The sequence below is a fragment of the Lethenteron reissneri genome, chromosome 4 (genome assembly GCF_015708825.2).
Source record: "Lethenteron reissneri isolate LAM-NWPU_2019-01 chromosome 4, ASM1570882v1, whole genome shotgun sequence".
In the NCBI taxonomy this organism is placed as follows: Eukaryota; Metazoa; Chordata; class Hyperoartia; order Petromyzontiformes; family Petromyzontidae; genus Lethenteron; species Lethenteron reissneri.
This window is the reverse complement of record NC_083782.1, coordinates 8,792,271-8,818,186: the sequence shown is the minus strand read 5'-3', so window position 1 is coordinate 8,818,186 and position 25,916 is coordinate 8,792,271. Positions and strand designations below refer to the sequence as shown.

At 52.6% G+C, this 25,916-nt stretch overlaps 1 protein-coding gene across 1 annotated transcript; it reads right to left on the bottom strand.

The window, feature by feature from the left end:
• Positions 1–10,312: 10,312 nt before the first annotated feature.
• Positions 10,313–24,497, bottom strand: LOC133350746 (diencephalon/mesencephalon homeobox protein 1-B-like). The gene is made up of 5 exons (XM_061565469.1): positions 24,487–24,497; positions 16,516–16,657; positions 14,552–14,730; positions 12,183–12,453; positions 10,313–10,683 (listed from the first exon to the last, which is right to left on the bottom strand). The coding sequence occupies exons 2-5, from the start codon at positions 16,628–16,630 to the stop codon at positions 10,313–10,315; spliced, it is 936 nt and encodes a 311-aa protein (XP_061421453.1). The 5' UTR covers positions 16,631–16,657; positions 24,487–24,497.
• Positions 24,498–25,916: the final 1,419 nt, after the last annotated feature.

Genomic DNA, 25,916 nt, shown 5'->3' with positions numbered 1-25,916 from the left:
AGCAGCAAACTTAATATAAAGGATTTAAATATATTCGCCTGTGGTGGACACGGGGATCGATCCCGCGACCTTTGGCATGGGAAGCGAGGGCGCTACCAACTGCGCTACTCCGCCACGGCCTGTGGAGGGGTTACGCTCTGGGCTCCTACACTGTGACGTTCAGCCAAAGCCATGAATGAGTTCTATTTGAATATATGTAAAATAAAAAATTTTGCCTAAAAAGTGTAAAATTTTGGGAATTTTTTTCACGAACATTGTCTCGCACAACGAGTCTGTGTGCAAAATGTCAGCTCGATTGGATCACGGGAAGTGGGTTAAAAAAATGACCGAAAGATTTGCACGGTCGTAAGCAAGCAAGCCAGCAAGTGAACTTAATATAAAGGATTTAAAAACAAAGTCGCGGTGCCAGATAACTGAGCCAGCACCACTGGTTGTGCTTTGAAAGTATCAGCCATGGTCAATCCACCGCTGGATGAAGGCCTCCTCCAAGCCGCTATAGCAGTGTAAAAAATGTGACCCATTGTTACTTTAAAAAAGTTATGGCAACAAAGTGACACGTGGTATAATTGAATAGATTTTAAGCACTACACGGCCGGGTACGGGTAGACCGTGAGTCACTGGTGAGTAACTGTTTGTCACTCATTTCCCAACGTCTTGTCTCGCGCCTGCAACATGACTTCATCCCAGAGGTCGCAATCAGGTACCCGATACCCGTACCGTACCCGTACCCAGCCGGGTACGGTACGGGTAGGGTACGGGTACCCGTTTGCGACCCTGGTGCGGCCGGGTACGGGTAAGGAATCAAAACCCGTTTGCGACCTCTGCTGCCGATTGAGACCGCCCCGCGTGGCCTCTGCTGCAGTTGCACCACGTGGTTTTGGCCACGTGGCGGCGCTACTGCACCGAGCTGCGGTGTCACCCACGGACTCGAGAGGAGGAGTTCTGAACGGCGACGCGTGGTCTCTCTAACACCCCCCCCCCCCTCCGTAGCGTCTCGTAGCCCCGAGCTCTATAGGGGGCCATCCTTGCGTATGGGGGGTCTACTGGCAATGGGGGAGAGGGCGGTGAAGCCTCGATAATAATTTGTCTACATTGGCCTTCAAATGAGTTAGATAGTCCGGCCGTGGACTAACTGTTTGCTTAAACACGTTAATATTATTAATGCTTGATCGTTTCTGCGTGGATTAAATATCGGCCGTTCTATAAAGATTCGGGGGTAGGGGGGTGTAAAAAGTCCGCGTGCGTACAGGGAGGAGGGGAGGGGTCAAGTTTTGACAGATTTTTGCGGACTTACCAAATGGATGGCCCCTAGCTGTCAACCCCTTATCAGACCAATCAACGAGACAGAAATGGAAATTCCAGGTTCTTATGATCAGGACCAGTCTTTGTTCTAGTCCCGTACATGGCTTTGCACTGATTATATTACTGATGTCCAGCTGCAAAGCAGGCATCGCACTTGAGTAATTCTCTGTGGCCGGTGACTGGGCAGTGCTAAGAGAGATTGAACTATCGTTGGCTCTGTGTGCAAGCCGACTCAGTAATGAACGTGCTGACCCCTAAGGAAACAGAGCCACGGACAGAAGCACGCCTGTCAACCCCTTATCAGTGCCCTACCTTATTACAGATCAATACAGGCCGTATTGGTCAACCCCGTGTACCTTATAAATCTCAACTTCTATCCTACAAAGTCCAATCACAAGGGAGAAATACAAACAAATTGAAACGGCGCACGCCGTATGAATCTGAAAACTCAATTTCCCTGCACAAGAATACGGGGTAAACCGCATGGGTTGACAAGTATTATAGTGCAGTGTATAGTGTAAGGTATAGTCGTGTATAGTGTATAATAGTGTAGTGTATATTGTACTGTATCGTAGGGTATAGGAGTGTGCCGTAGTGTGTAGTATATAGTGCATACCTGTTAACCCCTTATCAGTGCCCTGCCTGATTACAGACCAATACAGCCCTTTTATTGGTCACCCCGTGTCCCTTATTAATCACAACGTTCACCCTACAACGTCCCATCACAAGCAATATGAGAGGCTGTTTCCCTGCATTGTGCCCTTTAACCCCTATCCACAGTTCTGCCCTGCCTCTCCCTGGACACCTTGACTCGCCATGACCCCGATACCACAGATGGCTACGTGCTGCCTCCTGGTGGCCATACACAACACGACACGTGACACAACACTACACGTGACACAACACGACACGTGACACAACACTACACGTGACACAACACTACACGTGACACGAAACACGCCCCACCCCGAACCCCGCCAGAGCCCCTCCACCCCACCCGGACGCCACCCCGGACCCCCCTGGAACCAACTCGGACCTCCACCCGACCCACCGCGCCCCCCCCCCGCCCCTTACCCACACCAGACCCACCTCAGATACCCCCAAGGACCCACCCCGAACCTACCCTGGACCCCTCCCTCCCCAGAACCACCCAGACCCCCTCGAGACCCACCCCGGACCCCCCTGTACCCACTCCGGAACCCCTAGGACTCCCCCCCACCACCCACCCCCCTAGGGTGGTGGTGTGCGAGTTGGTTTGAGCTGTGGCTCCGCGCCGCTGCGTTCTCGATCACAACATCGATTCGCGAGTTGTTAGCGCGTTCTAAAGCGAGTTTATTATTCTTGGTTCTTTCGGTAAAGTCACGTAGATAGGTTCAAAGAAAATAACAACAACAAAATATTTTCTTTGAACCTATCTACGTGACTTTACCGAAAGACCCAAAGAAAACAATCTTACAGTATTCATTCATCTTCTTAGTTCTTTCGGTAAAGTCACGTAGAAGGGAAGTAATAAAATAATATAAAATAAAACATGATAAAATAATTCTCACGACGTGTCGGCCACAACGCAAGCAGCCGTCCTCAGGTGAAACAGGTCTGTCGAGGCGACAGCGTCAGAGGCGACAACGTCGTGAGGATTATTTTATTATGTTTTATTTTTATTATTTTATTACTTCCCTTCTACGTGACTTTACCGAAAGAACCAAGAAGATGAATCCCTGCAGTCACGAATGCTTTAAACCGGAGTTTATTATTGTTTTTAAATGACTAAAACCTAGTGACTAAACACACAGATAGAGTTAATTAAAATGTTTCTATTCAAATGTGAAAGTCGAAAATCACGTGAGCATTCATTATCAGAAATATTTGAAATGTGAAACTCATCACTGGCATGTAATTATAATGTGCATAATCATGATACGTTCTATGGCTCTTATTCAAGAGGGTCTTGCCCGCGGCTGTTTGGCCAGTGCCTTGTTCGAAGGCGTTTTGTGAGTGCGGGAGGAGAGAGGAGCTCCCAGAGAGATACAGCAGCCACGCGGACACAGAGACTCTGCGTGAATCACCATCCCCGTTGGCCAAGCGATGCAGGGTTCACGTGGCCGAGTAACATTCCCACCCTGAGCAGAATTTCCACGTCAACTATTGGAGATTGTTGCAACCGACGACGACGCGTCACGTAGCTAACCCGTACGTACGAAGGAACACGCTTGGACATTCGGCATCGAGGCGCACAGGCAGGCACAGAGGATGCTGTACGCGTAGCCTGAGCAGGCGCAGTGGTTCTCGATGCGATGCACTTCAAGCAACGCGACCAGCCCAGGCTGGGCAGGCGTCGTGGTGGTGGTGGACGTGCAAACAACTCCCATGGCCGACGCGACGTGGTGGAGGCCTTGTGGAGGAGGCCTTTGCCCAGCAGTGTTACGTAACGACGCCGTTGCGTAATAATGTCATCGTCATCATCATCGGTTATGATGCATCAGCTGCCGGACGAAGCGGTCGTTGGAGTTGCCTGGTGAAGGAGATAGAGAGGCATGGGACCGGTTAAAAATCACTCGCCGATGTTGTCGGCCGTGGCCTGGATTCGAACTCGGTGGATGCGGCTTCGTAGAGGCAGCGCCGCTTGACGCGCTTGATGCGACACTGCACCCAACGCCAATGCACGCGCGCACAAGCCAACCCGGCAGAGAGATTTCCTGCGATGACCACGGCTTTTAAGTTCATGAGCGATCTTTATTCGAGACGAGCGTTCAGAGAGTTGCGTTATTAAACGGATGAACTTGAAACCCTTGTAAACGATCGTGATCATCATCAGCAGCAGCGTAACCGTGGCTGGTGGAGTTGCGTCGATGATCACGTAAAACACAAAAAGACAACAACAAAGGCCCCCCCACTGCGGTGTTGTACAGAGTCCAGAGTGGCGTCGTTATCGAACGTTTGCCGTGAAACGTCGGGAACAGAGCGCAGGGATTGCGGGAAGATTGGATGTGTCGATCGCTGTCCGAGAGAAAAATGGAGAAATCGTAACGATCGCCTGCACCGTTTAAACGTCAAACAGCCGTCTCCACAAACGCAGTCCACAGGTACCTCTCGGGGTCTGAAAAACACAACAATGACAATTGCCACGCGCGAGACGCCGCGTATACAAAAAGCGTCGCTTTTCTTCAACGCCCGCAGCAAGTGAAATGTCTCGGAAACGATTAATTATTATTCCAAAAACAAAAGAACAATAACTGCCGTGGGTTTCTAATAGGGGTTTTCCCCTTTTTTCTGGCAACAAAACTGACACCTTTTGCAAGGAATCATGCTTACATTAACCACAAAACTTGCAGTCAAATGCAAACAAAAAACAATACTCTGATAATTTATGCATTGTCTTTGAAACTGATTGCTCCAACACCAGAGACAGCTTTCTTTAGAGCCTAGTCTCATATGGTGTTCGACCAGATGACGCCAAAAGGCGTCCCATGATGCCGTGGGTTTATAACTCGCCAAGTGCGTGGACGCATCGACGAAGAAAAGGTCGAGGCGATGCACGTGCTTCGAGTCGTCTCGCAAGAGTGCTGCATTGCGACGTTCCGCACTCAGAGCAGATCTGTCCACGTGAATTCTCGTAGCAGTAAAACTTTATCTTCTTAGGTTCTTTCGGTAAAGTCACGTGGAAGGAAAATCATAAAATAATAAAAATAAAACATAATAAAATAATTCTCACGACGTTACGGCCACAACGCAAGCAGCCGTCCTCAGGTGAAGAACAGCGTCTTGTCGGAAAGACAGCGTCTGAATGAACACCACCAAGCATGACATTCAGACGCTGTCTTCCCGACAGACCTGTTCTTCACCTGAGGACGGCTGCTTGCGTTGTGGCCGAAACGTCGTGAGAATTATTTTATTATGTTTTATTTTTATTATTTTATTATTTCCCTTCTACGTGACTTTACCGAAAGAACCAAAAAGATGAATCCCTGCAGTCACGAAAGCTTTAAATCGTGAGAATTATTTTATTATGTTTTATTTTTATTATTTTATTATTTCCATTCTACGTGACTTTACCGAAAGAACCAAGAAGATGAATCCCTGCAGTCACGAAAGAAGCTTTCAATCGAAAAGTCCAACTTTACTCACACGCACGCGTACAGTATACAAATATTTACACACACACACACACACGTGTGTGCACGCGTGGACATACATGTCAGACCACGATGGCTTCCTCCCCACGTCGTTGCGACCACGTGCTGCCCTGCCTACGTCACAACACATTTCGCTCCCGCCCTTGAAGTGACCTCAGCGCTCCATCTCCACGCTGGTGGACTCTTATTCTTCTGCAATTCCCCTCCAAACCCTCGCCCGCTGCCCAGCATCACCATCTCTGCGGTCTGCCCAAGCCAACTTTTTAAAAAATCGATTCGAGGTCTCCAATTTTGTGCAGAAGCAGTCCCAAATCCACGGCGCGAAGAGGCGCTGTCACATCGAGCGTATCCTCCTTCTCATCCTCTTCTTCAGAATGATTTCAGTGCCGTGAATATTATTACAGGTTTTTTTTTTTTGCGCTATAGAGACCCCCCCCCCCACCAACGTTGACGACGATCGTGCCCTCCCGGCTCTACTTTCGGCCTTTGAGATTTTTTCGCAATCAGTGCCACCTTTGCTTCTACCCGATGCTCAAACTGCACGTGGACATCTTCAATCAGCCGAGGTCTGTGTCCTCCCGTCGCCTCTCTCATTCTGTTCCTCGTGACTTTACAAACTTCTGCGTGTGGCCATTACCATCGCACTCCCTTTCTTCGGCGTGCTTCGAGACGGTTTCGTGCCGTGCATTGTCTAAACCCACCGCGTTGTGGCGCACGTTCCACTGCCATGTCACCTCTAAGTGGCGTCCCATTGCGATCATTAAATCCTTTATATTAAGTTCGCTTGCTTGCTTGCTTAGGACCGTGCAAATCTTTCGGTCGTTTTTTAACCCACTTCCCGTGATCCAATCGAGCTGACATTTTGCACACAGACTCGTTGTGCGTGACAATTAATGTTCGTGAAATTTTTTTCCAAAAATTTTACACTTTTTAGGACAAAAATATTATATTTATTTACCAATTGCTTAATGGTGCAATGCAATAATCTGACCCATAGGTGGCAGCCATCTCAAGCCAGAGGACGAGAGGACTCTAGCCGCCACGCATATAAAGGATTTATAGTGAAAAACTTTTTTTTACTGGTTATACTTATTTTACTTTTCTAGGGATTTCGATCTGCGGTGTAGAATCGGCCCAGACTCTCCATCATCCTCAGCGAGTTGTATTTTGCCGACCGACACGTTTTGTGCTTTCACGTCCACAAATTTAGGCGCACGGATATACAAAGACAAAGATCGCCCGTGTAGCCTTAACAGGCTGTTGGGGCAAGTGCTGTCAGCGAGCACCTATAAAGGCCACCCACCCACAGACATACACACATACAAACACACAGACTGACACACTCCCAGAGACTCACACAGACACACAAGACAAAGATCACCCGCATAGCCTTAACTAGACTAGTTGGGGCAAGTGCTGTTAGCGAGCACCTATGAAGGCCTGGCACGGCACACGAAGGAGTTGGGTGGCCAACACCACGCCCGGCCGCCTTTGTCTCCCTCGTGGCAATGTTTACACATCGTATCAGCTACTCATTTGATGCTGAGTCCACCCAGAGGAGGCCCAGGACCAGTTCAGATAACCATCACTGGTGTTGGCCGTGAGCGGGAATCGAACTCGGGTGGTCGGGTTCGTAGCGCAGCGGATTAACCCGCTCCACTACCGCTCGACACAGGGGCCGTCCATAAATGACGTCACGCGATTTTAGACGAATTTTGACCCCCCCCCCCCCCACCTTCGTCACACGACGTCACAAAAAGTCAGACCCCCCCTCAAATATGACGTCACAAAGCGCTGCCCCCCCCCCCAAAAAAATAAAACATGCTTCAAATCGCCTTTAACTATTATCATTGTTGTGCGTATTTAATGTGGCGCTGCACTCTGATGTTTTAGGAGAAAACATTTATTTGGAAGTCTATTTAATTAAGCAGAACGTGTTGTCTATATTTATTTAAAATTGCGCCTTTTTACGTGACGTCACATTTCTCAAACCCCCCGCCCCCCTCGTCACACATCGTCACAAATGTCTGACCCCCCCCCAACCCCCTAGGTGCGTGACGTCATTTATGGACGGCCCCACACCACACACACACAGACAAGAGGAACACACAAGCACAGCAGCGCACACGCGTGCACACATAGAGATACGGATGAGGCTGTGGGCACGTGGTTGTCGCTGTGTCCCACGTGACCCTGCCTACTGGGCACGCCCCAGAGATGGTCTCAGGGCTGCCCGATGGCTTTTGTGGAACGCGCGTAACGGGGCCATCCTCCTGAACGTGAAGTGTCCAGGGTGCAGAGAGTTATGGTGGGAGGGAGGGCAATGCCCAGTCACACACAGACACACACGAATAAAAAGAATTACACAGGCGTATTCTTGGTTCTTTCGGTAAAGTCACGTAGAAGGGAAGTAATAAAATAATAAAAATAAAACACAATAAAATAATTCTCACGACGTTTCGGCCACAACGCAAGCAGCCGTCCTTCAGGTGAAGACCAGGTCTGTCGGGGAGACAGCATCTGAATCTCATTATTTTATTACTTCCCTTCTACGTGACTTTACCGAAAGAACCAAGAAGATGAATCCCTGCAGTCACGAAAGCTTTAAATCGAAATTTACACAGGCGTAGTTACACATCACTTGGAGGTCACGCGAACATCTTGAAGCCGACCCGTACACAGACATCTCGGTGCACAGAGCCACCTTGAAAGTGAACGCAGGCTGAACGTGAAGGAACACCTTCAAGTGAGTCAAGCCCCGAGAGATGATTCGACTCGCTGCTCAACGCGAAGTCGCTCGGCTCAAACTCTCAAGCGCTTTGGGACTCAAGCGTCGTCGTGGTCATTCCAATCGACACCCACCAACGATCTCGTGTGTGCGATGCGACATTAAGGCATTCGGTTCCGCGCGGTTTAGAAACCCACAACGCGCGTTCACAATCACTCACAGGCAGAGCCGCCCAGCCCCTAAGCGACCCTTGCAATTGCAAAGGGCCCCGTGGCCAGCAGAGGGCCCCCTAGAGTCACTGCTAGCGAGTGGGTGAAAAAAAATCATACATCAAAGGGGCCTCCAACCAAATTTTGCTTAGGGCCCCCAAAGGTCTAGGGCCGGCTCTGCTGACAGGCGATTGGTCAGGCGGGGCCCCGCTGTAAGAATCCGCCTTCTCGGAGCTCCCAGAGCGTGCAAAACACCGCGAACGAACCCACGGCCATCATCATCGACGGCGACAAACGACGCGCGGCGTCTTGACAAACCGCGCTACTGCCACGGCGCCTGCTGGCGACTGCGCCGAGGTGTCCGGTTCGGACCCCCCCCCCTCGCGGAGGACGCCGGGAGGAGACGTCACGGGCACGCGCGCGCGTGTGCGCGAGGATCGTGTCGAGGCGTCCTCGTCTCGGGAACAGCTCCGCACTTCGCCACGCGTCCATAAATGACGTCACGCAATTTTGGACGATTTTTGACCCCCCCACCCCTCCCCCCCGTCGTCACATGACGTCACAAAAAGTCAGACCCACCCCCCTCCTCTCAAATATGACGTCACAAAGCTCTGCCACACCCCCCCCCCAACTCCAAAACCATATTTCAATTTTGAAAATAAAACATGCTTCAAATCGCTTTAAACTATTGTCATTGTAGTGCGTGTTTAATGTGGCGCTGCACTCTGATGTTGTAGGAGTGTTATAACAATTAGTGTTGTTATAACAATATATTTATTTAAATATTCTTAGGTGTTTTCGGTAAAGTCACGTAGGTAAAACATTAAAATTAATAAAAGTAAAATAAAATAAAAATCATGTTTTACCTACGTGACTTTACCGAAAACACCTAAGAATATGAATCCTTGCAGTCACGAAAGCTTCAAATCTAGAATTAATATTTATTTAAAGTTGCGCATTTTGATGTGACGTCACACTTCTCAAACACCCCCCCCCCTCGTCACACATCGTCACAAAAATCTGACCCCACCCCCCCCCCATGTGCGTGACGTCATATATGGACGGCCCCTCCCTCCCCCACCTCTCCTGTGTCGCAATCGCGAAGGGTGCGCTCATTCTCGGGCGCCAATAATTGAGTTGGTGAATGCGCTCCGAATGTCGGTGGCTTTTGTGTGTGGGGGGGGGGGGGGTGTGGGGGGGGTTGTGGGGGGGTGTGTGGGGGGGTGTGTGGGGGGGGGTGTGGGGGGGTTATCTCGGTCATCTCGGTCAGTCGACCCGTGGCACCTGCTGGGTCTGCCCCGTGACCTCCTGCCAGCGGGCGTTCGACACTTCACGTAGTAGCCTCAAGGTGCACTTGGCCTGGCACAAGCGTCGTGGTGACGTCACCGCCACTTAGTGGCGAATGACGGTTGTTGTTGTGGGGGGGGGGGGGTCATTTGGCGAGTCGCGTGAACTTCATTCCTTCGACGAAGTGAACCTTTCGGGGTTTCTGTTCGTCTGTCTCTTTGTTTCTCGAAGCCAGGAGGAGCGTTCGTGATGAGCGCGAGTGACGCCGCGCGCCGGCGTGGGATGAGCGCGCGAGTCGGGGTCGAGGCTTGGACAGACGCTGTCCGTGGAACAGCCTTCGCTCGCCTGTGCTGATGCTGCTGCTGTTGCTGCTGCTGCTGAGCCCACACGAGCAGGACTGAAGTGATTGCCCAGCGTAGTAACGACATCAACGCTGACGACCACCCAACTTCAAACACCGCCTCTCGCCCAGTTATCAACCCGAGCAGATTCCGCTCGACAGGAGAACGCCATGATGGTTCTGGTGGGGGGGGGGGGGGGGGGGTGGAGGTGCCCTGTCGCTACAGACCCCCATTAAGACCCCCTTCAAGACCTCCCCACCCACCCCTCTTCCAGTACCCCTTTCGAACCCCGACAGCGCAGCGAGTCCGGACTCAGCTTGGGAACGGCCTCAGAGCCTGCAGGAGGACCGCGTGCTGCAGAGCGGCCAGGCGGACGCACGCGTCGTGGAGGTCATCGGCCGCGTCGGCCGCTTTGTGCGCCGCTTGCACGTGGTGCATGACGCGGCAACACGGCGGGTAGGGCACCACGCACGGTGCCACGCAGTGCGCCGGGAAGAGGCCCTGGGGCAACAGAGCGGAGCCCTGCGCACACGCCGGTGCGGAGGCGAAGGCGCCGGACAGGGGGGTCGCGAACAGGGGCTCGCGGGGTCGGTACGGGCACGGGGGCGGAGGGGAGGCTGCGGGCAGGGGGAAGGGGGGGTGTGCCGGGTCCAGCTTGGGGACCATGGGGTTGACGGCATCGCCTTCAGAGAACACGACGACAACAGCGGCAGCAACAGCAGCAGCAGCAACAGCAGTAGCAGCAACAGCAGCAACAACAGCAGTAGCAGCAACAGCAGTAGCAGCAACAGCAGCAACAACAGCAGTAGCAGCAACAGCAGCAACAACAGCAGTAGCCGCAACAGCAGCAACAACAGCAGTAGCCGCAACAGCAGCAACAACAGCAGTAGCAGCAACAGCAGTAGCAGCAACAGCAGCAACAACAGCAGTAGCAGCAACAGCAGCAACAACAGCAGTAGCAGCAACAGCAGTAGCAGAAACAGCAGCAACAGAAGCAGCAGCAAGAGCAGTAGCAGCAACAGCAGCAGCAACAGCAGCAGCAGCAACAGCAGAAGCAGCAGCAACAGCAGCAGCAGCAACAGCAGCAGCATCAACAGCAGCAATCAATGGAGTGAAATAGTGAGATATGATGAGGTCGTGTGTTGCATGGTGATGACACTGGCTACTGCTCATTTATGATGATGATGATGCTCTTTCTCGGAAAGCAACGGGCAAAAATTTGTAACTCTGTGCATTGGGTGTGGAGAATCCATTGGATGGGGTCTGGAGCCACTAAATGGATTCCATTTGTACCCCTCGCAAGAGTGTGTGATTGTATGTATGTTGAACTTCTTTGCGCCTTACGTAGCAAACCGTGCTAATCGAAGGTGCGGGGGAAGGATTTGGCAATGTGAGTGATGGACCGCACTTCGCCCAGTCACAATGTAGCCTCGTACGGGCGCCCATAGACTTTCAAAGAGACACACAGACTCTCACGGGGACCCACAAACTCTCACAGGGACCCACAGACTCTCACAGGGACCCACAAACTCTCACAGAGACCCACATACTCACACAGAGACTCACAGACTCTCACATGGACACAAAGACTCACACAGAGACCCAGAGACGCACACAGAGACCCAAAGACTCTCACAGAGACCCACAGACTCACATATAGACTCACAGACTCTCACAAGGACCCACAGACTCACACAGAGACCAATCTTAATTTAGAGCTTTCGTGACTGCAGGAATTACTCTTTGGTTCTTTCGGTAAAGTCACGTATAAAGATAAAATAATAAATTAAATAATAGCATACTACGACGTTTCGATTGCAACACAAGCAATCATCATCAGGTATAAAAGAAATAGCAACAAAAATCTAACCAGAAAACTATAGACAGACATATAAGCAGACATATTTCACAAAGATACATAGAGAGAGAACACACATCGGCACACAGAGACCCACAGACTTTCACAGAGACCCACAGACTCACACAGGGACCCACATACTCTCACAGAGACCCACAGACTCGCACAGGGACCTACAGACTCACACAGAGACCCACATGCTCACACAGAGACCCACATGTTCACACAGAGACCCACAGACTCTCACAGAGACCCACAGACTCACACAGGGACCCACAGACTCTCACATGGACGACACCACGACCACGACTCCCACACTCTCACCGTGGAACGTCCGCGTCGTGTCCCGCGTCTCCCGCGGCGTCTCTCCGCTCCCGTCTCGGGGTCGTCTGCACGGAGACTTTTGTGGCATCTCGGAGCGGGTCTCCCCGGGGCTGCGGGTCCTCTCCTCGCGGGGGGGGCTCCGTGCCCCGCCTGCCCCCCGCGGGTCCCCTCGAGGCGGAGTTCGCGGCGTTGGGGTCGCGCCGCCCGCACCGTCTCGCTCCACTCCCCGCTGCTTCTTGCGGAACTTGGCTCGGCGATTCTTGAACCAGACCTCGTCCACGCGACCGCGAGCAGCAACGCCGCAGGGAGAGAGGAGAGAGAGGGAAGAGAGAGATATTTTAACAAAAAAAATACGAAATGATAAACGAAGCAAAGTGCCGACTACACCGAGCATCTTCTTGTTTCCACTGATCGTAAAAACACGAGAGAGAGGAGAGAGAGAGACTGGAGGGTGCGTCGCTGTTGACAAATTGGCCGCCTTCGCCCGTTCACTCTCGGGAGCGGCCCAGCGAGCCGCGAGCGTTCACGTGGTGGCCCAAAGACGACGCAAAGTGACCTGGGGAACCGTGGGCATCGTCTGAGCAAAACAGCGCGGGTCGAGGGGGGCCCTCTGAGCGTGGCGCTCACGGGGGGCTCGGCCGAGGCTTTGAACCTGGAAGGGGCATTTTGTTTCGCGGTGGCCGCGTGATGCCCGCTCGGCTTGCCACAAAGACAAAGATCCCCCGTGTAGCCTGTAACAGACTGTAGAGGCAAGTGCTGTTAGCGAGTAGTACGTATAAAGGCCGACACGGCACACGAGGGGGTGGGTGGACAACACCACACCCGGCCGCCTTTGTCTCCCCGATGGCGATGTTTACACATCGCACCAGGTACTCAGTTGAGGCTGAGTCGACCTAGTTTGATCGGCTTGCCACACACACACGTACACTCTCTCGTTGTGCGTTGACGTTAAATGAAACGTAAGTTCGCGTGCAGCTGCAGCCATGGCAAGCGTGCATCGTGCCCGCAAGCCTCACCTCACCTAGCGTCCTGCTCACCAGCCTCACCAGCCTCACCACAATCCACGTGCCCCACGACACCAGGGCTCACCTCCTCGCCCTCACCACCTCCATCCTCACCCTCACCACCACAATCCACTTGCCCCACGTCACCAGGGCTCACCTCCTCGCCCTCACCACCTCCATCCTCACCCTCACCACCACAATCCACTTGCCCCACGTCACCAGGGCTCACCTCATCGCCCTCACCACCTCCATCCTCACCCTCACCACCACAATCCACGTGCCCCACGTCACCAGGGCTAACCACCTCCATCCTCCCTCAACCCCCTCACCTGCACACGTGACTCGGGCAGCCCCGCCCCCCCTCACCCCCTCCCCTCACCTGCATGCGCCACTCCGGCAGCCCCGTCCCCCCCTCACCTGTACACGTGACTCGGGCAGCCCCCCCCCCCTCACCTGCACGCGCCACTCGGGCAGCCCCGCCCCCCTCCCCTCACCTGCACGCGCCACTCGGGCAGCCCCGCCCCCCTCCCCTCACCTGCACGCGCCACTCGGGCAGCCCCGCCCCCCTCCCCTCACCTGCACGCGCCACTCGGGCAGCCCCCCCCCGCCCCCCTCACCTGCACGCGCCACTCGGGCAGCCCCCCCCTCACCTGCACACGTGACTCGGGCAGCCCCGCCCCCCTCCCCTCACCTGCACGCGCCACTCGGGCAGCCCCGCGCCCCCCCCCCCTCACCTGCACGCGCCACTCGGGCAGCCCCGCCCCCCTCCCCTCACCTGCACGCGCCACTCGGGCAGCCCCCCCCCACCCCCCTCACCTGCACGTGCCACTCGGGCAGCCCCCCCCTCACCTGCACACGTGACTCGGGCAGCCCCGCCCCCCTCCCCTCACCTGCACGCGCCACTCGGGCAGCCCCGCGCTCCCCCCCCCTCACCTGCACGCGCCACTCGGGCAGCCCCGCCCCCCTCCCCTCACCTGCACGCGCCACTCGGGCAGCCCCCCCCCGCCCCCCTCACCTGCACGCGCCACTCGGGCAGCCCCCCCCTCACCTGCACACGTGTCTCGGGCAGCCCCGCCCCCCGCCCCCCTCACCTGCACGCGCCACTCGGGCAGCCCCGCGCCCCCCCCCCCTCACCTGCACGCGCCACTCGGGCAGCCCCGCCCCCCTCCCCTCACCTGCACGCGCCACTCGGGCAGCCCCCCCCCACCCCCCTCACCTGCACGTGCCACTCGGGCAGCCCCCCCCTCACCTGCACACGTGACTCGGGCAGCCCCGCCCCCCTCCCCTCACCTGCACGCGCCACTCGGGCAGCCCCGCCCCCCTCCCCTCACCTGCACGCGCCACTCGGGCAGCCCCCCCCCTCACCTGCACACGCGACTCGGGCAGCCCCGTGCCGAGCGCGAGCCTCTCCCGCGCGCCCACGTCGGGGTAGTGGCCCAGGCGGAAGGCGCGTTCCAGCGCCTCGAGCTGGCGCGCCGAGAACGCCGTGCGGCTCCTGCGCGGCTTGCGACACTGCGCGCCAGAGCCGGCCTCCACCAGGATGGCTGCGTGGGTGGGGGGGGGGGTGAGGGGGGTGAGGGGGTGGGTGGGGGTGAGGGGGTGAGGGGGTGAGGGGGTGACCAAGAGGGGGCAGGGGAGGGAGGACGAGAGTGGTGGATGGATGTGCGGGGGGGGGGGGGTGAGGGGGTGACCAAGAGGGGTGCTTGGGAGGGAGGACGCGAGGAGTGGATGGATGTGCCCGGGGGGGGGGTGAGGGGGTGACCAAGAGGGGTGCGGGGAGGGAGGACGAGAGGGGTGAATGGAATGGATGTGCGGGGGGGGGGGGGGCGTAATAAGATTTTGAAGGCCACTGGGCTACAGGTATTGTGAGCCCCCCCCGCCCAGTAATATTTTCAAAAGGAAAACAAAGTTAAAGAAAATGTTTGACTTAAAGCTTTCGTGACTGCAGGAATTCATATTCTTCGGGTCTTTCGGTAAAGCCACGTAAGTTAGAGAAATAATACAAATATCACGTCGTTTCGATGACGATTGCTTGTGTTGCGATCGAAACGTCGTGATTTTTTTAAATCATTTTTTCTATCTACGTGGCTTTACCGAAAGATCCAAATAATATAAAGTTAAAGAAAACTAAAATTGTATTTTTACAAGGCTCACAACAAATCTAAATTCAGCATTCACGAATGAAACAACTTTCCACAATCTCTGGAGGCCCTCCAGCTGGTGGTGGCCCCTTGGGCTGCAGCCCCTACAGCCCCCCACGCCTTGACCCAGACTCACACGGAGACCCAAAGACTCACACAGAGACCCACAGACTCTCACAGAGACCCACAGACTCTCACAGGGACCCACAGACTCTCACAGAGACCCACAGACTCACACCGAGACCCACAGACTCTCACAGGGACCCACAGACTCACACCGAGACCCACAGACTCTCACAGGGACCCACAAACTCACACAGAGACCCACAGACTCACACAGAGACCCACATACTCTCACAGAGACCCACAGACTCACACAGAGACCCACAGACTCTCACAGGGACCCACAGACTCTCACAGAGACCCACAGGCTCTCACAGAGACCCACAGACTCACACCGAGACCCACATACTCTCACAGGGACCCACAGACTCTCACAGAGACCCACAGACTCACACAGAGACCCACAGACTCACACAGAGACTCACAGACTCACACAGAGACCCACAGACTCTCACAGAGACCCACAGACTCACACAGAGACCCACAGACTCACACCGAGACCCAAAGACTCACACAGAGACCCACAGACTCTCACAGAGACCCACAGACTCTCACAGAGACCCACAGACTCACACAGAGACCCACAGACTCTCACAGGGACCCACAGACTCACACAGAGACCCACAGACTCTCACAGGGACCCACAGACTCACACAGGGACCCACAGACTCTCACAGGGACCCACAGACTATCACAGAGACCCACAGACTCTCACAGGGACCCACAGACTCTCACAGAGACCCACAGACTCTCACAGAGACCCACAGACACTCACAGAGACCCACAGACTCACACAGGGACCCACAGACTCTCACAGAGACCCACAGACTCTCACAGGGACCCACAGACTCTCACAGGGACCCACAGACTCTCACAGGGACCCACAGACTCTCACAGGGACCCACATACTCTCACAGGGACCCACAGACTCACACAGAGACCCACAGACTCACACAGGGACCCACAGACTCTCACAGGGACCCACAGACTCACACAGGGACCCCCTAAATCCCCCACGCCTTGACCCGGCCCTGAGCGACGTTGGGGTGAGAGCCGGCGACTCACCTGCGAGTCTCTCGGCCAGGGTCAGCGCGGGTCCCGGGGGCCGGTAGAGGGGGGTCGCGTACGGGGGCAGCCCCCCTCCATCAGGGAACGCGGCGCGGAACCCGCGATAGTCCATGGAGGGGGGGGGGTCCCTTGCGAGTCGCTGCAACACACGACACGTGACCACGTGACCCACAGGTTGACACAGCGTGACCACGTGACCCACAGGTTGTCAGCTTGACACAGCCTGACCACGTGACCCACGTGACCCACAGGTTGCCAGCGTGACCACGTGACCCACGTGACCCACAGGTCGCCAGCTTGACACAGCGTGATCACGTGACCCACAGGTTGCCAGCTTGACACAGCGTGACCACGTGACCCACGGGTTGCCAGCTTGACACAGCGTGACCACGTGACCCACGGGTTGCCAGCTTGATACAGCGTGACCACGTGACCCACAGGTGACCAGCTTGACACAGCGTGACCACGTGACCCACAGGTCGCCAGCTCGACACAGCGTGACCACGTGACCCACAGGTGGCCAGCTTGACACAGCGTGACCACGTGACCCACAGGTCGCCAGCTTGACACAGCGTGACCACGTGACCCACAGGTTCCCAGCTTGACACAGCGTGACCCACAGGTCGCCAGCTCGACACAGCGTGACCACGTGACCCACAGGTTGCCAGCTTGACACAGCGTGACCACGTGACCCACAGGTCCCCAGCTCGACACAGCGTGACCACGTGACCTAGAGGTTCCCAGCTTGACACAGCGTGACCACGTGACCGCGTTACCGCTCGTTGCTGCGTCGCCCGCTGCAACGCGTAGACGACATTATCAAAGTTGCCGCGTTGACGGCAAAGTTGAGTGCCGTCTGGGTGTGCGCGCTGTTGCTTGTCACGTGGAAGCAAAGGCGCTGCCGCTGCGTCTCACAGAGCCGAGGGCTGCAGTGGCTTCACATGCGGGGGGGAGGGGGGATACGAGATATTCCCGCTGTGTGCGATTCCCCGATTGAGCCACTTTAGAGGTACATTTTTGTTCAAATGTGGACCGTGATGCCAGGGCACGATGGCCTTGCCGACTCTCGCTTCGAATGGCACCAGGGGATATTGAACGTCCACTGCCGACGCGGACTGCGGCGTATTTTACGGTTCGTACACCCGCAGTAATTGCCAGGGCGGCCTGTCGGAATGAACCGCGAACGCGCCACCGCTGGGCAATGTCGCCGCCACCAAGGGCGTTAAAGACGAACCGAGTTGCCAACGATGACCACACGGTGATCACAGTGACAGCCACGCGTCGTGCTCGTGATTTCGATGAGGCCACCCTTGAATTGCATTGAGCGAATAGTGAAGATGCTGATGATGATGATTATACCGTCACGTTAACTACACGGCCACTTTTAATAACGCCACTCTTTACCCAAACCACTATCATTTTACGATACAAATTTTTATGATGATGATGATTGTATGGCGATGAATGTTGCTGCTGCTGGTGATGATGGTGGTGATGGTGCCGCTGTTGCTGCTGGTGATGATGGTGATGAAGGTGGTGGTGATGATGATGATGGTGGTGATGATGCCGCTGTTGCTGCTGTTGCTGCTGGTGATGATGGTGATGATGATGGTGATGATGCCACTGGTGATAATGCCACTGCTGCTGCTGGTGATGATGATGCCCTACAAACAAAACTTTGTCGCTGTCACCGCCCGCGAAACTTGAACCCGCCACGCGCTCGCGAGCACCGCTTGTCACGTTCACCGCTCGTCACGTTCACTCATTCGGCACCCAACGAGTTGCATCGTTGATGTCGCATGTTTTACTTTTACGAAAAAAAAGTTGTGTGCTTACATGTTTCCGTTGACTAATTGCAGGGCATCAATCCTCGACATTTCAACCATGCAGTTATAATTAAGCAGGACGACTTCGCTAGGAGTTGAGGGCGTGGGAGGTGTTTCTGAATCTGGCCGGCGTTCACACAAATAATTTTCTCGTTCCAAATTTCATAATAATAAAAATAAAATATTTGTATTATTGTATTACTTCCCTTCTACGTGACTTTACCGAAAGAACCAAGAAGATTGTATTTGCTTTCAGTGAAGATCAGTTGTTTGAATTTTCGTATCTTAACACACACACATATATCTCTACACACGTGTGTGTGCGTGTGTATCTACATACACGTGTGTGTATCTATACACGTGTATGTATTTACACACACACGTGTCTTATGCAGTAACCGATACGACACACGTGTGTATTAGATGTTTATGCATCAACACACACGTGGTTGGAGAACCCGGTTGCATTAATAACAGACCCACCAGCCTGTACCAGCTCTGTATCTTCACCTGAGGACGGCTGCTTGCGTTGTGGCCGAAACGTCGTGAGAATTTTTATTTTATTATGTTTTACTTTTATCATTTTATTATTTCCCTTCTACGTGACGTTACCGAAAGAACCAAGAAGATGAATCCCTGCAGTCACGAAAGCTTTACATCGAAATTTAAAACAAACTTACACGCATTATTAAAATCTTATTGAACCAATGAATTGAAACGATGCATCTCACGACATGTACTTTTAGCGGGCATATATTGAAGGCGGACCGGGATAGAAATGGTGCAATAAAGAATCGGCCGAAGGCTGAACGGAGCGCGACTAAAAGAAAAAGAGAGGAGAGAAAGAGAAGAGAGAGTCTAGCGCACCAGGAGTACTCGCAGCTCATGCGTACCCTGCGCTTCCATGCCCTCTACAGAGATGAACACGATGATTTCGGGGAAGAGATGAAGAAGAGACTCAAGAAACTTCGGGGGAAAGGGAAGCCAAAGAAGGGAAAAGGAAAGCGGGCATTACAGAAGAAGTGACCAAACGTGTTTCTAACCACGGTGTTATTTTGTGTTGGGTTAGATCGCGTCAATATGAATGTGTCGTTAAACCCGTCACCACACGACACAGCCAATTAGTGAGGTTTGCCACCGAAACAAACCGTGCCAATTCGTGACTAGTTCAGCACACGGGTGTGCTGTAAATGTTGTGGGTCTACTCTCCACAACATTTACAATTGTAAACCCACAACAACCCACAACATTTACAGTTGTAAACCCACAACATTTACAATTGTAAACCCACAACAACCCACAACATTTACAATTGTAAACCCACAACATTTACATTTGTAAACCCACAACAACCCACAACATTTACAGTTGTAAACCCACAACATTTACAATTGTAAACCCACAAAAACCCACAACCTTTACAATTGTAAACCCACAACATTTACAATTGTAAACCCACAACAACCCACAACATTTACAGTTGTAAACCCACGACATTTACAATTGTAAATCCACAACATTAACAATTGCAAACCCACAACTTTTACAATTGTAACATCGCGTAAATATAAATGCGTCGTTAAACCCTCCACCACCCGACACAGCCAATTAGTAAAGCTTCTCACGTAAACAAAACAGGCCAATTTGTTACGAGTTACAATTGTAAATGTTGTAAATGTTGTGGGTTTACTTTCCAACACACCGGCGTGCTAAACTCGTAACGAATTGGCCACGTTCTGTTTACGTGACAAACTTTACTAATTGGCTGTGTCGGGTGGTGGAGGGTTTAACGACACATTTATATTTACGCGATGTAACCCCAAAAGAACCTCGATTGTGGATCATATTAATCGCGACGGCCTGCTGCTACTCTGTGTTCAAACGCGACCACGAAGTTCAACTTGATCACGTGAAGCAAGGCGGCAATGGGGCGAATGGGTAAAGTTTTAAATCGAAGGGTACGTGAACTGCTTTTACATGTTCATCGGACTCATCAACAGAAGTTGATCTGTGTGCAAAGCAGCCCGGAGGAGATGCGTGCTCAGTCAGGAGTGTGCGGAAGGCATGAGACGGGCAGCACGCGGATGGGAGAGGGCATCTCGCTCGAGCCATCGGCTGCTCGGAAGAGTGGACGGGGCAGGAGGCGCCGTGGGGAGCAGAGAGAGAGATGAGAGATAGAAGATAAATCTTTCATTCATAATCAACGTTTTCGTGCCAATTCGTGACTAGTTCAGCACACGGGTGTGTTGTACATGTTGTGGGTGTACTCTCCACAACATTTACAATTGTAAACCCACAACAACCCACAACATTTACAGTTGTAAATCCACGACATTTACAATTAAAAACCCACAACATTTACAATTATAAACCCATAACTTTTACGATTGTAAACCCACAACATTTAAAACGTGAGAGGGGGGGGCGGCACATAAAGCAAAGCATTGAAGAAAAAACAAAAAAACGAAATGATGAACGAAGCAAAGTGCCGACTACACCGAGCATCTTCTTGTTTCCTCTGATCGTAAAATAAAAAGAGAGAAGAGAGAGAAAACTACTATCTAGCGCACCAGGAGTACTCGCAGATCATGCGTACCCTGCGCTTCCATGCCCTCTACAGAGATGAACACGATGATTTCGAGGAAGAGATGAAGAAGAGACTCAAGAAACTTCGGGGGAAAGGGAAGCCAAAGAAGGTAGAAGCAAAGCGGGCATTACAGAAGAAGTGACCAAACCTGTTTCTAACCACGGTGTTATTTTGTGCCAATAAATGACATTGGCATCTGTGAATTCTCGATGATGCTTTCTTTTTTCCAATGGGTTTGGTAAATGTTGTAGTGTTGTGATATGCCATATATTGTTTAGCACGTAGGCTTTCGCGACCAATATTATTCATAATCAACGTTTTTGGGTTTAGATCGCGTTATTTATAAATGTGTCGTAACCCTCCACCACCCGACACGGCCAATCAGTAAAAAAGTGTCACGTTGACAAAAGACAAATAGTTCACTGCTTTAGCCCACCGGTGTGTTGAAGCGTGAAACCTCAAAAAAATGTGTAAATGTTGTGGTTTCACGCTTCAACACACCGGTGGGCTAAAGCAGTGAACTATTTGTCTTTTGTCAACGTGACACTTTTTTGCTGATTGGCCGTGTCGGATGGTGGAGGGTTACGACACATTTATAAATAACGCGATCTCACCCAAAAACGTTGATTATGAGCATATATATTGTATTTACCTGCTTTTGCTTCAAACTGTAAGTACTGTCATAACTGAATAAAATTATTTTAAAAAAGAGAGATAAGAGAGTAGGACAGAGAGAGAGAACTTGCGAGGGGTAGTAACCGCTCCGCATCGTGACAGCGAGGGGGGCTACGCAGGATGCCTTCGCCCAGCAGTGGATAGACCACGGCTCGTGATGTTAACGGTGCATTTAAAATAATAATAATAACTACACAAAGAATGCACTGGAAGCGAGTGCTGCGTTTAATTGTAATATTGAATAACGAGCAAACTTTACAGAGACAGGTTTTGCAAATAGCGCATTCGTCATTGCCGATAGTGGCAAGTTCCACAAAAAAAAAACTCAGAGCGGAGTAAAAAAATAATCCGTGTTGCTATTTGTTTCGAAACAAATCTACGGTATGAATCGATCGTCTGTTGTCGAGATGAGTTCACATCGTTCACATCGTTTTCCGCACGCTTCTTTTAACGGAGTGAAACGGTTCAGGAAATTGAACACGCGGACGTCAGCAACAACAACAACAACTCGTGAAATTGTCGCAATGTAAAACTTTCAAAGCGTCGATGACCACACGCACCCCGCTCATTGCAATCGACGCCGTCTCCGTGTCGCGTGTGTCGTGTTGTCGCCTTTGTTCTCCTTCCATTCGCACGGTTGGCTACGTACGGTGCGAAAGAACTCCAACGTACATACACACGCATTTAACGCTGTCAATATATCACGCTGGTGCTGATCGTGTGTCCGATAGATTGAGATTATCAGCGCAGTGTTCTGGGCTACGTCCTGTGTGCTACGGGGACCGAAGAGTGTTTTTTTGTTAAATCAACAACGTGAGCGTACTAAACAATAGACCGTTGGTATTATTATTATTAACCGCAAGACCATTATTATTATTAGGCGGTGCCGCTGTACGCGAAAAGTGTACACGTTCATTTTGTACAAACTCATAATTGGCAGTTGTTTCACTTAAAAACACGGGCGTATTTGATGACATTGCAGCTTTTTCTTGGTTCTTTCGGTAAAGTCATCACGTAGAAGGGAAATAATAAAATAATAATAATAAAACATAATGAAATAATTCTCACGACGTTTCGGCCACAACGCAAGCAGCCGTCCTCAGGTGAAGAACAGGTCTGTCGGAAAGACAGCGTCTGAATGAAAGAACCAATAAGATGAATCCCTGCAGTCACGAAAGCTTTAAATCGAGACATTGCAGCTGTTAATTGGTTGTAAACGTTTAGTTAGAAGCCAAATGACACGGGATCGTCTGCCAACTTTGTAAGGGGCTGCACTGAGAACGCCGACTGTCACCCTGAAGTGTAACGCGTGTTCATGTCACCTTACAAACTACTTATATACATAGTGTCTAAAACATATAGATGTAAATGTCACCGTCCTTGAAATACCACGCAGATTCGGGCAAAGGCTGGCAGACAGAGTGTGATACAACGCCGACTTCCAGAATAAACTCCTAATTCAAGACCCAAATATCTTAACCTCCTGCCTTTAACATTCCTTATCCTCCTCCACTTCAAGCCATCAGCCGCTTCGGAACATGAACGGGTCGGAACGCCCCACGTCTTGGAACATTGAACGGCCACGAGTCGAGGCCCAGTGCACCCCAAACCCATGGCCCACGCAGACACGCGCAGAGGTACGGAGATGCATCGAGACCCACAGAGAGCCACATCGAGACCCACAGAGAGCCACATCGAGACCCACAGAGACCCACATCGAGACCCACAGAGAGCCACATCGAGACCCACAGAGACCCACATCGAGACCCACAGAGACCCACATCGAGACCCACAGAGACCCACATCGAGACCCACAGAGACCCACATCGAGACCCACAGAGACCCACATCGAGACCCACAGAGAGCCACATCGAGACCCACAGAGAGCCACATCGAGACCCACAGAGACCCACATCGAGACCCACAGAGACCCACAGAGAGCCACATCGAGACCCACAGAGACCCACAGAGACCCACATCGAGACCCACATCGAGACCCACAGAGACCCACATCGTCTTCGACGAAGCAGCAGCAGCAGTAGCAGCAGCAGTAGCAGCAGCAGTAGTAGCAGCAGCAGCAGTAGCAGCAGCAGTAGTAGCAGCAGCAGTAGCAGCAGCAGTAGTAGCAGCAGCAGTAGCAGCAGTAGCAGCAGCAGTAGTAGCAGCAGGAGTAGCAGCAGGAGCAGCAGCAGCAGCAGTACATGGACACGAGGCCCTCTCGTCGCCGCGATGAGATCACGACAGTTGCCTTTAGCTCCCGAACCACACCGCTGCCGCTGCTGCTGTTGCCATCACGAGGGAGAATCTCAAATTGAAAACGAACGTTTCTTCTTCTTGGTTCTTTCGGTAAAGTCACGTAGAAGGGAAGTAATAAAATAATAAAAATAAAACATAATAAAATAATTATCACGACGTTTCGGCCACAACGCAATCTGCCGTCCTCAGGTGAAGACCAGGTCGTCAGACGCTGTCTCCTCGACAGACCTGGTCTTCACTTGAGGACGGCTGCTTGCGTTGTGGCCGAAACGTCGTGAGAATTATTTTATTATGTTTTATTTTTCATTATTGTATTACTTCCCTTCTACGTGACTTTACCGAAAGAACCAAGAAGATGAATCCCTGCAGTCACGAAAGCTTTAAATCGAAGTTGTTGATGTTGTTGTTGATGATGTTGTTGTTGTTGTTGTTGTCGTCACGAGGCCACGGGCTCTCAGCACGTGCGCGTGCGGCGCGCGCCTGCACTGCGCGCTGCGGCTCCCCTCCTCAAAAGTCGCTCATCGTTCACGACTCGTCGTGAGTCGTCACGCGCACATCACGGGAAACGGCGAAACGCGTCGATTGAATTCTGCGTGGGGGGTGGGGGTGGGTCGCCGTCTTTACCTGGGACTCCGATTGGCGGCGCTCGGCAGGGAGATCACACGAGGCGCTGTGCCCGTCCTCGTCAACGCGAGCACCGCCTCGTGCCCACTGTGTGCTGTGTGTGTGTGCTGTGTGTGTGCTGTCTGTGTGCTGTGTGTATGCTGTGTGTGTGCTGTGTGTGTGCTGTGTGCTGTCTGTGTGTTACCTGTCCACTGTGTGCTGTCTATGTGCTGTCTGTGTTGTTACCTGTCCACTGTGTGCTGTTTGTGTGCTGTCTGTGTGCTGTCTGTCCACTTTGTGCTGTCTGTCCACTGCGTGCTGTCTGTGTGCTGTGTGTATGCTGTCTGTATGTTACCTGTCCACTGTGTGCTGTGTGTGTGCTGTCTGTCTCCGTGTGTGTGCCACTCGCACGAGGGGGATGGAGGGATGGCCCTGGCACACCCGCACGTGTTCACGACTACACAGCTGTGTCGCGCGCCATATATATCTGTGCGCTTACATAGATTTATATCTGTGTGTGTGTGTGCTGTGTTAGTATTTGTACGATCATTCATTCACCGACGAGTGTGTGAATGTGCAGGTGTGTACGCACCTGTGAGCGTGACTACATGCGCGGTGTCCGCATGACCGTGCACTGCACGTACGACTCTCTATAGACATGTATGACTACGTACATGACTGTGTATGCACACGTGCGTGGTTACACGGCTAGGTGTGTGTGTGTACAGGTGTGTGTGTACAGGTGTGTGTGTATATATAGGTGTGCGTGTACAGGTGTGTGTGTGTACAGGTGTGTGTGTGTGTGTGCAGGTGTGTGTGTGTACAGGTGTGTGTGTGTACAGGTGTGTGTGTGTATATATAGATGTGCGTGTACAGGTGTGTGTGTGTACAGGTGTGTGTGTGTGTGCGTGTACAGGTGTGTGTGTACAGGTGTGTGTGTGTGTGTACAGATGTGTGTGTGTACAGGTGTGTGTGTACAGGTGTGTGTGTACAGGTGTGTGTGTGTACAGGTGTGTGTGTGTACAGGTGTGTGTGTACAGGTGTGTGTGTACAGGTGTGTGTGTGTGTACAGGTATGTGTGTGTACAGGTGTGTGTGTGTACAGGTGTGTTTGTGTAATGTGTGTGTACAGGTGTGTGTGTACAGGTGTGTGTGTGTATAGGTGTGTGTGTGTGTGTATAGGTGTGTGTGTACAGGTGTGTGTGTGTGCAGAGGCGCTTGCGCGCCACACGCCGTGGCAGATGAGCGCGGTGACCTATGACGGTAGTGGCGGTGGTGGTGGCGGTGGTGGCGGTAGCGGTGGTGGCGCTGGTGGCGGTGGTGGCGGCGGTGGTGGCGGTGCCGAGATCCCGCGCGTGTCGCTCCGCGTCCCCCACCCAGAGAGACTCACCGAGTCGCGGCCGCCGCCGTCGCTTTTAAGAGACGCGCCGCTCACTTGGGGGAAGTTCCCCA

Coding starts and splice junctions, on each gene's coding strand:
- LOC133350746 (XM_061565469.1), bottom strand. CDS start 16,630: ATGGACTATCGCGGGTTCCGCGCCGCGTTCCCTGATGGAGGGGGGCTG. Junction 12,454..14,551: donor TGCCCGAGTCGCGTGTGCAG/GTGAGGGGGGGG, acceptor CGCGTGGACGAG/GTCTGGTTCAAGAATCGCCG. Junction 10,684..12,182: donor CACGACGCGGACGTTCCACG/GTGAGAGTGTGG, acceptor TGTTCTCTGAAG/GCGATGCCGTCAACCCCATG.